The 12959-nt window shown below is 45.2% G+C and overlaps 1 protein-coding gene across 2 annotated transcripts in view; it reads right to left on the minus strand.

The window, feature by feature from the left end:
• Positions 1-2691: 2691 nt before the first annotated feature.
• Positions 2692-12959, minus strand: part of LOC139578392 (metalloprotease TIKI2-like) — a 105275-nt gene continuing 95007 nt past the window's right edge. The window contains exons 5-7 of one of the 2 annotated variants that reach the window (XM_071405902.1): positions 5456-5552; positions 3477-3728; positions 2692-3260 (exon numbers count right to left, since the gene is read on the minus strand). In XM_071405902.1, coding sequence (XP_071262003.1) covers positions 3023-3260; positions 3477-3728; positions 5456-5552 — 587 coding nt within the window. In that variant the 3' untranslated portion in view covers positions 2692-3022. Of the gene's footprint in view, positions 3261-3476; positions 3744-5455; positions 5553-12959 lie in introns of both variants that reach the window. The other variant, XM_071405901.1, reaches the window with a different exon arrangement.

Consider the following 12959-nt stretch of genomic DNA (forward strand, 5'->3'; position numbering starts at 1 on the left):
CTACTTGGAGGAATGGCTGTGTATGGTAGCATGCAGTACTACTTGGAGGAATGGCTGTGTATGGTAGCATGCAGTACAACTTGGAGGAATGGCTGTGTATGGTAGCATGCAGTACTACTTGGAGGAATGGCTGTGTATGGTAGCATGCAGTACTACTTGGAGGAGTGGCTGTGTATGGTAGCATGCAGTACTACTTGGAGGAATGGCTGTGTATGGTAGCATGCAGTACTACTTGTGAAGAAGTGGCTTTCACTAAACATTCACACTGTTATACTTGATTTATATTATTACTATTGGCAATTGTAATTTTTTGAGGGAGTTGTGATTGTGTTTTGCATAGTTCATCTTCCATAAATGAATAACTTTTATAGGTGTCTCTGAGGAAAGAGATGTTCAATCTTAAAGGGATTGTTTATATTAGGCTACATTTTGATTGTCTCAGACGAAATGGAATAGATGGATCACACACAGGTCATAATTACTGAGCTCATAAAATGTGTTAGGTTTGTGTTCCCCATGGTGAGCCACTATTTCAGCCAGCCAATGTTCTTCTGTGCATTCAAATTCTGAAATAGATTACATATGCGTATAAATAGATCACATATAGGTGATCCAATATCTAGCTATATTACTCAGTATCTCAACATAATCAACACATTCAACATTGAATGGCTTTTGTTGCTCTGACTTCTTCGGTTTATTTAGTGGATCCATATTTCCAGTAGGTCTAAATACAGGACATGTAGGTCTAGTGTTTTTTTTCCATCCACTGCAAGGTTCTGTGTGTTAGGTTCATTAAAAGCAGACGGTGTACAGGACTACAGGAACATCCAGCAACATGCATTAGTCATATCTGTCAAAGTGGATTTTGGGAATGAGTGAATGTGTGACAATAACTGAATGAAAATGAGAATTAACAAATGCATAGATAAATATTTTCCATATAAATATAAGATTTGCCTACATAAGGGTGTGTAACATTTTTACTATGCCATTTGAAGCAGAACTATCTTTGGCAGAACAGTGCTCACACAATTCACACAATTCATTCATCTCTCTTTAGGCTACTGTATGATGCTAGCTCACATTAGGCAACATTATTCAGAAACCTGTCAGATTTGATGTGAAGTGTTTACTTGAGAAATAATGACCCATTTATATTATTCCGTGCATAAAAATAAATGCAACGACTAAAGTCATTTAAATAGCTGTAGGACTACTCTGATAGATTCAAAATGGAATAGGCCTAGGATTACTAGGCAAAACACGGAAAAGTTCTAGCCTTGTTTTGTCACCCAACCTGAAAACATTGCATTTCGTAATTTACATCAGGCCAACTGTGGATTTTCCTATATTTTGAATTTAGTACATATAAACTGTAGGCCAACATAAACCAAATACATTTGACCACTGAAATTGTTTTGTTTTTTTACCAAATTACAGCAGTTTAAATATATAATGCTATTGGTCTATAATTGGTATGAATTTAAGACACTGAATAGGGGATTAAATACAATTATATGGCACAGGTGAAAATACCACAATCCTACTTTCTAGTTTTCAAAGTAGCTTATTCTATAAACTAAGCAGTCTATTTTAGTTCTTGGCATGGTAAACTCACTGTCACCATCTTCCCGCATGTTGTAGACGAGGCCTGCTGCAGAAAAGAAGCAACACATATATTTTTGTGCTGAAAACTACGCTGGTGGAAATTATACATAACCAATAATTGTAGTACTGTATATAAAAGCCAACAAGAGCATTACTGAAAGAGATGGACAGTACCATGGGGTATTTTTTTGGTTTCATATTTGAGTTTGAGCGTTTCATGTGATTTGTTTTCTTGTGTGAGCCACCATTGCCACCTGGTGGGGAAAGTAGCACCAGCGTAACTTGATGACCAAACCCCCGCATGCCCATTGAAACCAGTAGATGGCAGAGTAAATTCACTTAGAGAATTCCACCTCGAGATGTTCTGCACGCTTGACCTTTACATTATTGCACTCACTATGTTCAAAATAAAAAACTAACTTGCATTCATATGGACATGTAGGCCGAGAGAAATATGCAGCCCAAGAAATGTAAGTGAATTTCCAAAAGTTTATTTTTCAGTAATGATCAAACGCAATAAAATATACTCTTAGAGAAATAATAAATATACAATATTTTTTTTATAAACAAAATGCACAATTTACAAAAACTTCCACTGTGTGTGCCTCGTCCTATGTCTATAAGATATTAGACCTTATTACAGTTATAGCTGTTAATATTGTCATTAGTATGTTTATTATCATCATTAATATCAATATTATTCATAATAATATCTAATTTAAGGTGATTTTAGACACCTCTCTAGACTCTTCTGAGAGTTCCAGACCTTGTGCTATACTCATTATTCTATCATATTTTTTTCTTGAGGTTTAAAGACTCAGCCTCTACAACTGACAACTTCATAATATAGATGCCATATGGTATCTTCCATTAGATCTCTGATAGACCGTTCATCCATTTCATCATGGGTAAAAGCTTATTCCACACAGTGTGAGTTTAAATCACTTTTTACAGACTGTTGCATCTCCCTTCACAGACGCCTGAAGACGGACCGGTCTGTCTCAGAGGTCCCTGTCTGTCTGTCTGTCTGTCTGTCTGTCTGTCTGTCTGTCTGTCTGTCTGTCTGTCTGTCTGTCTGTCTGTCTGTCTGTCTGTCTGTCTGTCTGTCTGTCTGTCTGTCTGTCTGTCTGTCTGTCTGTCTGTCTGTCTGTCTGTCTGTCTGTCTGTCTCTGTCTGTCTGTTGTCCCCAACCCTCATATCCATGTCCTGTGAATGTGCAAATATTCTAATGATCTGTGTAATGTATGTTCCATGCCCATTGCAGTTAATATCCACCTCCAGTTCCCGTTTGCAGAATCTTTATATGTAGATCTTTGTATGTTCTAGGATTATGACACATAACAATGCTCACTCAGGTATGGAGACAGTCAGTGTCAGTGTGTGTGTGTGTGGAGAGAGCTCCACTGTGTGGTCAGGAGGTAAACAGCAGGTAAGTGATAAGCAACGTTAGCAGGTAGGTGAGAGCGTGGGTGGTGCCAGTGTTGGACTGGGCTGAGCTGGGGGTGGGCAGGGCAGAGGGGGAAGCCTTGCTGGGGGCCTCCATGGAGGGGTAGAGATCTGCCCTCCTGCGCTGCTCTTGGTGGGTGAGGGCGGGCTCCACCGTCACGTAGCCTTTGGTTATCCTCACATTAGGCTGAGGAGGTGGGGTACTGGAGGGTGAGAAAACCAGATCAGTCAGGTTAACAGGAACACTGCGGTAGTTAATGACAGATCTTGTTACTGTCTCTCGCTGTGTGAGTGCTCTTCCTGTCCTATGAGTGTGCAGTTGCACTGTCTGCTGCTCTTCATGTTACGATATTCTTTGTTGCCATTGGATGGTTTCAAAAAAGAGCTAGAGACAGTGTGTGTGTTTGTTCACCTCTCACCTGTCACCAATGCGGACCCACAGGTCACTGAAGAGGCGGGGGCGGCTGTGACCGCGGTGGGCCTTCCGGGGGCGCTTGTGTCTCCCAAACTCCTCCAGCTGGCTCAGGCTGTCTGGCAGCAGCATGTGGGGCAGCTCCTCATCCTCCAGCCCCTCCGGCCCATCATCCAGGTCTGAGGGACTGGTCACCCAGTCAGAGGGAGAGACTGTACCCGCATCAGAGCCCCCATCGCTGGGGCTCTCTGTTGGTTCTCTGTGGGACAAAGAACTATGCTTATTAAATATTAGAACATTGTGGTATAGACCTGTATGTTTGTTCCCTCATCACTAGAATAGATGAAAGATAACAGAATAATGTTAGTGAGTAGTTTATTTATGTTATGTAATATATTTTAGGGAGGTTCTCCTTAGAGGTTGTGTGTGAATGTGCAATGGTGCGTGGTTTAAGGTGACCTAACCACCACAGTGCTCTCCAGCCTACCTATAGGCTCCAAAGGGCTTTGAACTTCCAACAGGGACACAATGTCCTCTGTGCTTGTAAAGAGTTTACTGAGTGTCTAAATCCGCCACGAGCCACAAGGGAGGTAGCTGTAACCCCTCTGACCACCCTGACAACTCAATACCTTAGAAATGTATCCTTACCATATTCATTTGCTTGAAGTAGTCAAGGATGTAACACGGTCAGATAGGGCAAAGTAAGGTTTCCGTTACATTGCTTTGATCAACACCGTCATATGAGAGCAGGAAAGGAGGATACATTTCAAAAGCATTGGAACTTGGTCCTACACTAATCCACATTCCTTACCTGTCATTTATGCCACTTCCTTCCCTATCTGATTACCGGTAGTTGCCTGTAGGCACAGATCTAGGATCAGAAAACCCGCAAAATGACCTTAACGTTTAGGGGCAACTTCTGCCTACTATGCATATGAAGGGTCATATTGCTTTCCCTGTCAGTAAACACCCTGGAGGTTTGACATCCTAATGAGGCCCCAGGTTCAGACCACACACTGTTCAGCTCCGTGTTAGCCAGTATTACACTGTCTACAGATGTTGGCTGCTGTGGGCTACAGCCACTCTACACTGAGTCACTTTGCTTTGGTTCCTTTTGTCATCATCTCTATATTAAGCAGAAAGCACATGATGCCTCTGGGTGCAGGCCTAGTTTTGAGGTTTACACTTCATAACCTCCCGAAAAGCTTCCTGCCACATTGTATTGTTGTCACCTCATATCAGAGAGCACAAAGTGTTTTGAGCGGTTTTGTGTGTTTTCGACCACAATCAGTCAGTCCACTTGTCAGCTTTTAAAGCAGAACTGCTGTGGCCTGCAGCTCGGCTGAGGCTGGGCCTGGGCATGCTCTGTGTATGAGCCAGGGAGGAATGGTTTTGTTACAGCTGTAATTTGCAGTGAAGGAAGTGAGTTTGTAAAAGCAGTGGATGGATTAGATGTTTTACTGTAGCTCTGCTTTATGTGATTTCCCATGTTGTTCCTCATTTGTCCATTTTCACCCTGGTTCAAGTGAGTGCTGTAACCATTAGCGCTGCTATTTTAATGGGCCCAACCTGCACGGGCCTTAGATCAACCCCCCAAGTCCTGCTGCTGCTGCCTGCAGGGTGATAGGGAGCCTGTGCCAGCGTGCGGGGTGTTCAGGGGTGGGAGAGTTCACGGGGGAGACTGGGGGCTGGTTTCCATGAGGAGATGCAGCACCCCTCTTCAGAAGGCTGATGGTTGAGGTGGCCATGCCAAGGGGGCTGGTGAGGTCAATGAGTGGGGTCAATGAGTACATGTCATGTGTTTCTGCATGTGTTTCTGAGTGAATACGGTTGATGTGGTATCGTAAACTTCTGTGGTAAATCTGAGACTGTGTGTTTCTGAATGTTCATATGAATTAGTGCCCAATGCCCATACACATGTCAATGTGTGTGCATGTGTTTCGGTTGTGGCCCTGCTGTGTGGGCGGGGAGTGTCTCTGTACTCACTCTGTGATTGGTTCCTGGTAGTGTGATGGTGTGTGCACAACCTCGTAGCCCTCCTGTCTCAGGATGTCCAACACACTGTGGTTCCCCAGGAAGTGACCTAACAGGGAACACAACAGGTCAGTTCACATCTCAAATAACGCTGTACCTGATAGACAGGGCCCAGAGTTTTCCCTGATCAGGCCATGTGGTACATAAAATGTCTTCTCCTTAGTCATGATGACAGACGGCTACAAGATAGTCTCTAGTCTAAAACAGAGGTCTGAAGAGACAGGGATAGCGTTTTCCTGCCGAGAGTACTTTGTGAACCGACTGCAAACCGATTTCACATGTAGAATCGCACAAAAATGTCAGTAGTCAGACACCAACAGCTCGCTGAAGGATCGGTAGTCAGACGCCAACAGCTCGCTGAAGGATCGGTAGTCAGACGCCAACAGCTCGCTGAAGGATCGGTAGTCAGACGCCAACAGCTCGCTGAAGGATCGGTAGTCAGACGCCAACAGCTCGCTGAAGGATCGGTAGTCAGACGCCAACAGCTCGCTGAAGGATCGGTAGTCAGACGCCAACAGCTCGCTGAAGGATCGGTAGTCAGACGCCAACAGCTCGCTGAAGGATCGGTAGTCAGACGCCAACAGCTCGCTGAAGGATCGGTAGTCAGACGCCAACAGCTCGCTGAAGGATCGGTAGTCAGACGCCAACAGCTCGCTGAAGGATCGGTAGTCAGACGCCAACAGCTCTCTAAAGGATCGGTAGATGAATTGGAGATCCACATTTGGTCCGATGTGTTCGACCCTTTATGGTGGCAGGCGGGCCATCCAAACATATACTGACCCTTGATCTTTCTCTGCACTTGTTCCTATGTACTGACCCTTATTGACCCCATATTGTAGTGCACTCTGCTCCTTGCCCCCTTCCCCAAACCCCTTGTTTTTTTCTGATTCCTTCATTCTGACATCAAACAGACAGGTCCCAGCCACACACTGATGAAAGCAGTTTTATTCCTCCCTACCGTGAATAATCCCAGGTGTCACTCAACCCAGTAATACGGCCTAATGCTCTCTGACATCACCCCCCCAGCACGCTCCCTCAGTTTATTAACAGCACGCTGGCAATCTTCAAGGGCCCTAGCTTGCCTGCTTTCCCGATCCTCTATTTTATTATTATGATTTTTCTGATCATTCCTGAGGGGAGAAAATGCGGCTCTACACTTTCTTGGCGGCGGAGTTCAAAGACTGCGAGGGGATTGGCAGGGGAGGGAGGAGAGGCTACTGCCGAGTGTCGGTCAGATCAGACGGCCAGATTACAGCACTCTCCCTCCACCACACCAAGTCCCTCCAGAGAAGAGAGAAGAGGAGGAGGGGACAGACACCCTATTGAGGGGCCCAGTCTCCTCCTCTCCTCTTTTCTCCTCTTTTACTTATTTCTCCTCTCCCCTCCTCTCCTCTCTTCACGTTTCTCCTCTTTTGCCTTCTCTCTTCCCTCTACTCTCCACTCCTCCTTTCTACTCCTTTCTTCCTCTCTCCTATCCTCTCCTGCCCCCCCCCCCCCCCCCCCACAGCTGAAGGCTGCTCCCAGAATGGCAGATTCAATGACCCTCATGTCTTTGTCAAGCAGATATTTCATTAATTTCAGCTATGAAGCCCTTTTACGGTCAGTGAAAAAGCCCTGTGCATTCCGTCTGTTAGGTCAAGCTGTCTGTTTGATGTCTTGTTAATTTTCTCACTTTTAGATGTCATACACAAACAGTCTGAACAGAGGGCTTACAGAGACATACGGTTTCCACAGGCCAGCAGGCGAAGTAATTTAGTCGGTTCTGAGGGCTGTGTGGGATGAATTACAAGTGTGTAAGTGTGTGTGAAGGGGCCTGTATATGTGTGTATGGTCATCTCCCTAACCAGACACCAGACAGCCACAGAGATCAGGACTGTAGCCAGGAACACACGCCTGCTACAGGGGGCCAAGTGCACCCTCCCGTCTGTCTGGTCTGACCTGTCGCTCAGAGTGAATGTGTGTATTCACTGTCTGTGGTCAGACTGTTTCTGACTCAAGAGACCATTAGAGGAGGTCGAAAATACATTTCTGATATCTTGCGTTCCTCTCTCTTTCTTGATTTGTGAGGGCGCTGTCACGTATCCCCTGTATGATCCGGAGCCTGGAGCCTTTGGTACCCTGATCCAGCTATAAAGCATGTGTGAACCCCAAATGAACCCTGGCTAAAATGAATCCTGGACCTGCGTGTGTAAAGGTTCCAAAATCCCTGACCAGAGTACCAGGTATTGTGACACGGCAGCGGAAGTTGCGTGGAACTTTATGTCCGTTGTAAATAAGCAAGCTTCCTAACGCCATGTAGAGTGTGTGTCTCGTAAATCGCCCCCGGAAACGGTTATTTTCAGGTCTTGTGAAAGCAAAACATATTCTGTAGAATTTTCACAAACGATCCAAGAAACCAAACCAGGTTACCAAATGTCATATGTGAAACGCCTTCAATCCTTCACCCACACCCACACCCTCACCCACACCCAAAACACCTACACAAATAAACACCCATATACAAACAAACAAACACACCAACACACACATTTAGTAGCCACACACATCCCTCTAAAAGTAGGAGGAGATCCTCCTCCCCTGTAAACAGACTTCTGTGGCTCTGTCCGGTATGTGGCCCTCCTCGGCCAGCCAGTGTGTTTATTTGGTGACCACACTGAGGATTTAGACCACTGAGAATTTAGATCACTTAATGAGAGAAGTCCTGCCTTATTATGGATCAAATAGCTCTTTCCTGCCCTGCCTGCTGTTGTGCCACTGGTCAGGGTAGACTGGAAAATCCTGGGCTACAAACACACCCCTACCAGGCTGTTCCTCCTCAATCCAGAGTTAATTACTTATCTACAGTAACTTCCCCTCTCTCCCTTCCAAAACATGCTCCCTCATTCTTTCTTTTTATCTCTCTCCTAATCTATTTTCCTCTATATTTCTCTTTCTCTCTCTCTACCCATCCCTCTCTCCTCTATAGTAGCGTGTGTCTGGTTGCCACCCAGGCTGAGGGTTTTGTGGGCCTGATTCCAGCCGTGTCAGCGCCTTATTACTCACACCGCCTGTCCACACTTGCACCCCTCCCTCCCTCCATACCTTTCTCCATTCCTTTACCTATCCCTGCTTCTACCCATCCCTGCACCCTGTCAATATAATCAAGCAACGCTGGATGAGGAGAGGATATAGAGGTAATCCCTATAACAGAGGTCAGCAACATGCAACATAACAAGTGTTTTTTAAGTTTTAAAAATAAAGATAAAGATAATGTTTTTGGGCTTAGTTGTTGTCAACTTTCATTGTACAAATTCTTATAATTATTTTCGCCGTCCGTCCGCCCCCACAGACCATTCATTCTGACAAAAATCGTCCCGCCGCTGAATCTAGTTTAGGCATTAACTTCGAATTTTAAATGGTTATTAAGTTTAAGCATTAACTCAAACATTTTAAGGTTAGGCATTAACTCTGAATGGTTAAGGTAAGGGCTCCCTCTAATTCCCTCTCCTCCCGGAGGAACTGAGCTCTAGGACCATGCCTAAGGACTACCTGACCTGATGACTCCTGGCTGTCCCCAGTCCACCTGGTTGTCCTGCTGCTCCAGTTTCAACTGTTCTGCCTGCGGCTATAGAATCCTGACCTGTGCTACCTTGTCCCAGACCTGCTGTTTTCGACTCTCTCTCTCTCTCTCGCTCTCTACCGCACCTGCTGTCTCGACTTCTGTATGCTCGGCTATGAAAAGCCAACTGACATTTACTCCTGAGGTACTGACCTATTGCACCCTCTACAACCACTGATTATTATTTGACCCTGCTGGTCATCTATGAACGTTTGAACATCTTGAAAACAATCTGGCCTTAATGGCCATGTACTGTTATAATCTCCACCTGGCACAGCCAGCAGAGGACTGGCGACCCCTCAGAGCCTGGTTCTTCCTAGGTTCCTGCCTTTCTAGGGAGGTTTTTCTAGCCACCATGTTCCTACATCTGCATTGCTTACTGTTTGGGGTTTTAGGCTGGGTTTCTGTTTAGCACTTTGTGACATCTGCTGATGTAAGAAGGGCTTTATAAAGACATTTGACTTAAGGATTTGATTTAAGGTTTGGGATAGGCGTAAAACAAAAATCGCTAGCAACGCCTTAGCAAAACCGAAACATTCTTGAAGGTAACAGCTCTCTCTGTTGTCCCTAGTGGCCGGTTTCCATGTCATCTCCTGACGTCCTAAGACATGAATGGACGTCGAATACTGACTTGTATCACGGGGGACCTAGATGGTCCTATAATATAGAGCGTGATGAGGATAAGGACAGATTTAAGGAGAGAGGGAGACTGTATCAGCATCAGAAGGAGAGAGGGATCCATGCCCTCAGAGCATGGGCAGTCAGGCTGGCTGGTGGACCCCTGTGAGGAAGGAAGAGGGGGTAAGTAGGACACTGATGTAGACCACTACACACAGAACACACAGAACCCACGCTGGGCACTGTTGCTATGCTGCAAACAAACACAAGCTGTTGCTTCACAGGCTGTGGAACAACAGACCATGAAAAAAGAGAGAAGAAGAGAGGGATGGGTAGAGAGAAAGGGGTGGAACCAAACCACACAAAGCTGGACTGCTAAATAAAATAAGTTGGCCAAGGAAAATAAGGATTCCTCTACCCTGATTGGAAATGTGTGTGCTATCTGATGTTTGGGTGTGTGTGTGTGTGTGCATTTGCGTTTGAGTGCATGCATTCACAACGTGTGTGCGTGTATGCATGTGTACGTTCACATGCACATGTGTGTGTGTGTGTGTGTGTGTGTGTGTGTGTGTGTGTGTGTGTGTGTGTGTGTGTGTGTGTGTGTGTGTGTGTGTGTGTGGTGTGTGTGTGTGTGTTGAGATGCTCGGGGGAGTCCCTGTCTGACTCACTCCCAGTATTGTAGTTCAGAGTACTATTCCACAACGTGAGCATGAGTAATGTAACAAAGGTTTAATAACTCCAGCATCCCTGCACCTTAACCTTGGGTGTACATTTGCACCTCTACAGTACCAGCACATCTATAAATCACCTCCCAGCCTCCCAGTCAACAAACCGAGGGAGAGAAATCCTAGCCGCAGTGCATCTGAACCAGCTGAACCATGGCGTTGAACAGAGCACCTCTCGCTTGACGTGTAAATCTAAAGGAAGGAATCAGAAAATTCCACCCTGAATCCCACTGTTTTAGTAGTGGGATTAATGGGAATCAGAAGGGTTTCCCCTCCTCCTCCTCATTCCTCTCCTTGTCTCTCCCCTTCTTCTCTGTAATGATTTGATATCCTATGTTTTAGGCTTGGGCGGTATACCGTATATACCGTATACCGGGGTATTTTGAAATACCGACTGTATGATTTTCAATACCAGTTGGGGCACCCTTATAGCTTATAGAGGGGGTTTCTACGCTACAGCTTATAACTAAAAGTTAAGTATCTAAGATTTGCCAAATAAATTATCTCAGGGCTCCAGCTATGCATTTGGTTGGCTAACTTGCTAAGTAAGTAGCTAGCTTGCCAGCTTAAGCCTCTTAGTTACAGCAGAGACAATCAATCCCCTCCTGGATCAAGATCCCTGCTGCCTAAATTCGTTCTGTGCATAAAAGTTTACCTTTGGAAAGAAATAGCGCCCCTTATTTCACCTTTATTTAACCAGGTAGGCTAGTTGAGAACAAGTTCTCATTTACAACTGCGACCTGGCCAAGATAAAGCAAAGCAGTTCGACACATACAACAACACAGAGTTACACATGGAATAAACAAACATACAATTAATAATACAGTACAAAAATCTATATACAGCATGTGCAAATGAGGTAGGATAAGAGAGGTAAGGCAATAAATAGGCCACGGTGGCGAAGTAATTACAATATAGCAATTAAACACTGGAATGGTAGGGTGTGCAGAAGATGAATGTGCAAGTAGAGATACTGGGGTGCAAAGGAGCAAGATAAATAAATTAATACAGTATGGGGATGAGGTAGATTGGATGGGCTATCTACATATGAGCTATGTACAGGTGCAGTGATCTGTGAGCTGCTCTGACAGCTGGTGCTTAAAGCTAGTGAGGGAGGTAAGAGTCTCCAGCATCAGAGATTTTTGCAGTTCGTTCCAGTCATTGGCAGCAGAGAACTGGAAGGAGAGGCGGCCAAAGGAAGAATTGGCTTTGGGGGTGACCAGTGAGATATACCTGCTGGAGCGCGTGCTACGGGTGGGTGCTGCTATGGTGAACAGTGAGCTGAGATAAGGCGGGGCTTTACATAGCAGAGACTTGTAGATGACCTGGAGCCAGTGGGTTTGGCGACGAGTATGAAGCGAGGGCCAACCAACGAGAGCATACAGGTCGCAGTGGTGGGTAGTATATGGGGCTTTGGTGACAAAACGGATGGCACTGTGATAGACTGCATCCAATTTGCTGAGTAGAGTGTTGGAGGCTATTTTGTAAATGACATCGCCGAAGTCGAGGATCAGTAGGATGGTCAGTTTTACGAGGGTAAGTTTGGCAGCATGAGTGAAGGATGCTTTGTTACAGGAACTGTATGAAGGTACCGGCCAACCCTACTATGCATGCAGCCCAATGAGTGCCTCCACCAGAGGGGGGTGATGACCGATGACCGAGATCGATCGTGTCCCAGTCCTGTTCCCCTAATGCACACTGAAAATAAAGAAGACTTCTTTATTCCACACACTATCAAACTGTCGGGCCAAACGAGAGTTCACTCCAGAGAGCCGGAAGAGCTGTCTTTATTTCCTCCTTCCTTACGTCTGATGCTCTCTTAAAGTGGCAGCGCACGGTGAAGGCTCCGTGCAGGATTTTGCGACTGGACATTTTTATATGTAATACATGGAATTATTCCTTGGGTAATAGCAACCTTTTACAGCTGTTTAAGTAAGACATCCCACATTACACCCTCATCTACCCCCTGTGGGTGAGACCCTCGGAGTGCCTTGACTGGTGGGGTGTGATGACCGACAATTGTGAATGGTCGTGTCCCGATCCTGGTCCCCTAATGAACCAAATCAGCAATAATAATAGTAATATTTATACTCATCTACCCACTATAGGTCAACCAAGAGGTACCGATGCAAGTCAAGAACCAACAGGACCTTGAACAGCTTATCCTCCCAAGTCATAAGGCGGCTAAATAGACTGCTAAATAGTAAACCAAGTAGCTACCCAGACTATCTGCATTGACCCTTTTTACACAAACCTTTTTGACTCATCACATACGCTGCTGCTACTGTTTATTATCTATCACTTTATTCCTAGTTATATGTACATACAGTATCTATCTACCTCAATAACCTCATACCCCTGCACATCCACTCGGTACTGTAACTCCTTGTATATAGCTAAGTTATCGCTAGTCATTGTGTATCTATTATTATTAAAGTGAGAGCATACAGACAGACTAAATATTTAAAGCCAGCGGGAAACACTTTAAATGTTCCTACAGAAATCCACTGACTTG

Source organism: Salvelinus alpinus, chromosome 6 (genome assembly GCF_045679555.1).
Source record: "Salvelinus alpinus chromosome 6, SLU_Salpinus.1, whole genome shotgun sequence".
NCBI classification, from domain to species: Eukaryota; Metazoa; Chordata; class Actinopteri; order Salmoniformes; family Salmonidae; genus Salvelinus; species Salvelinus alpinus.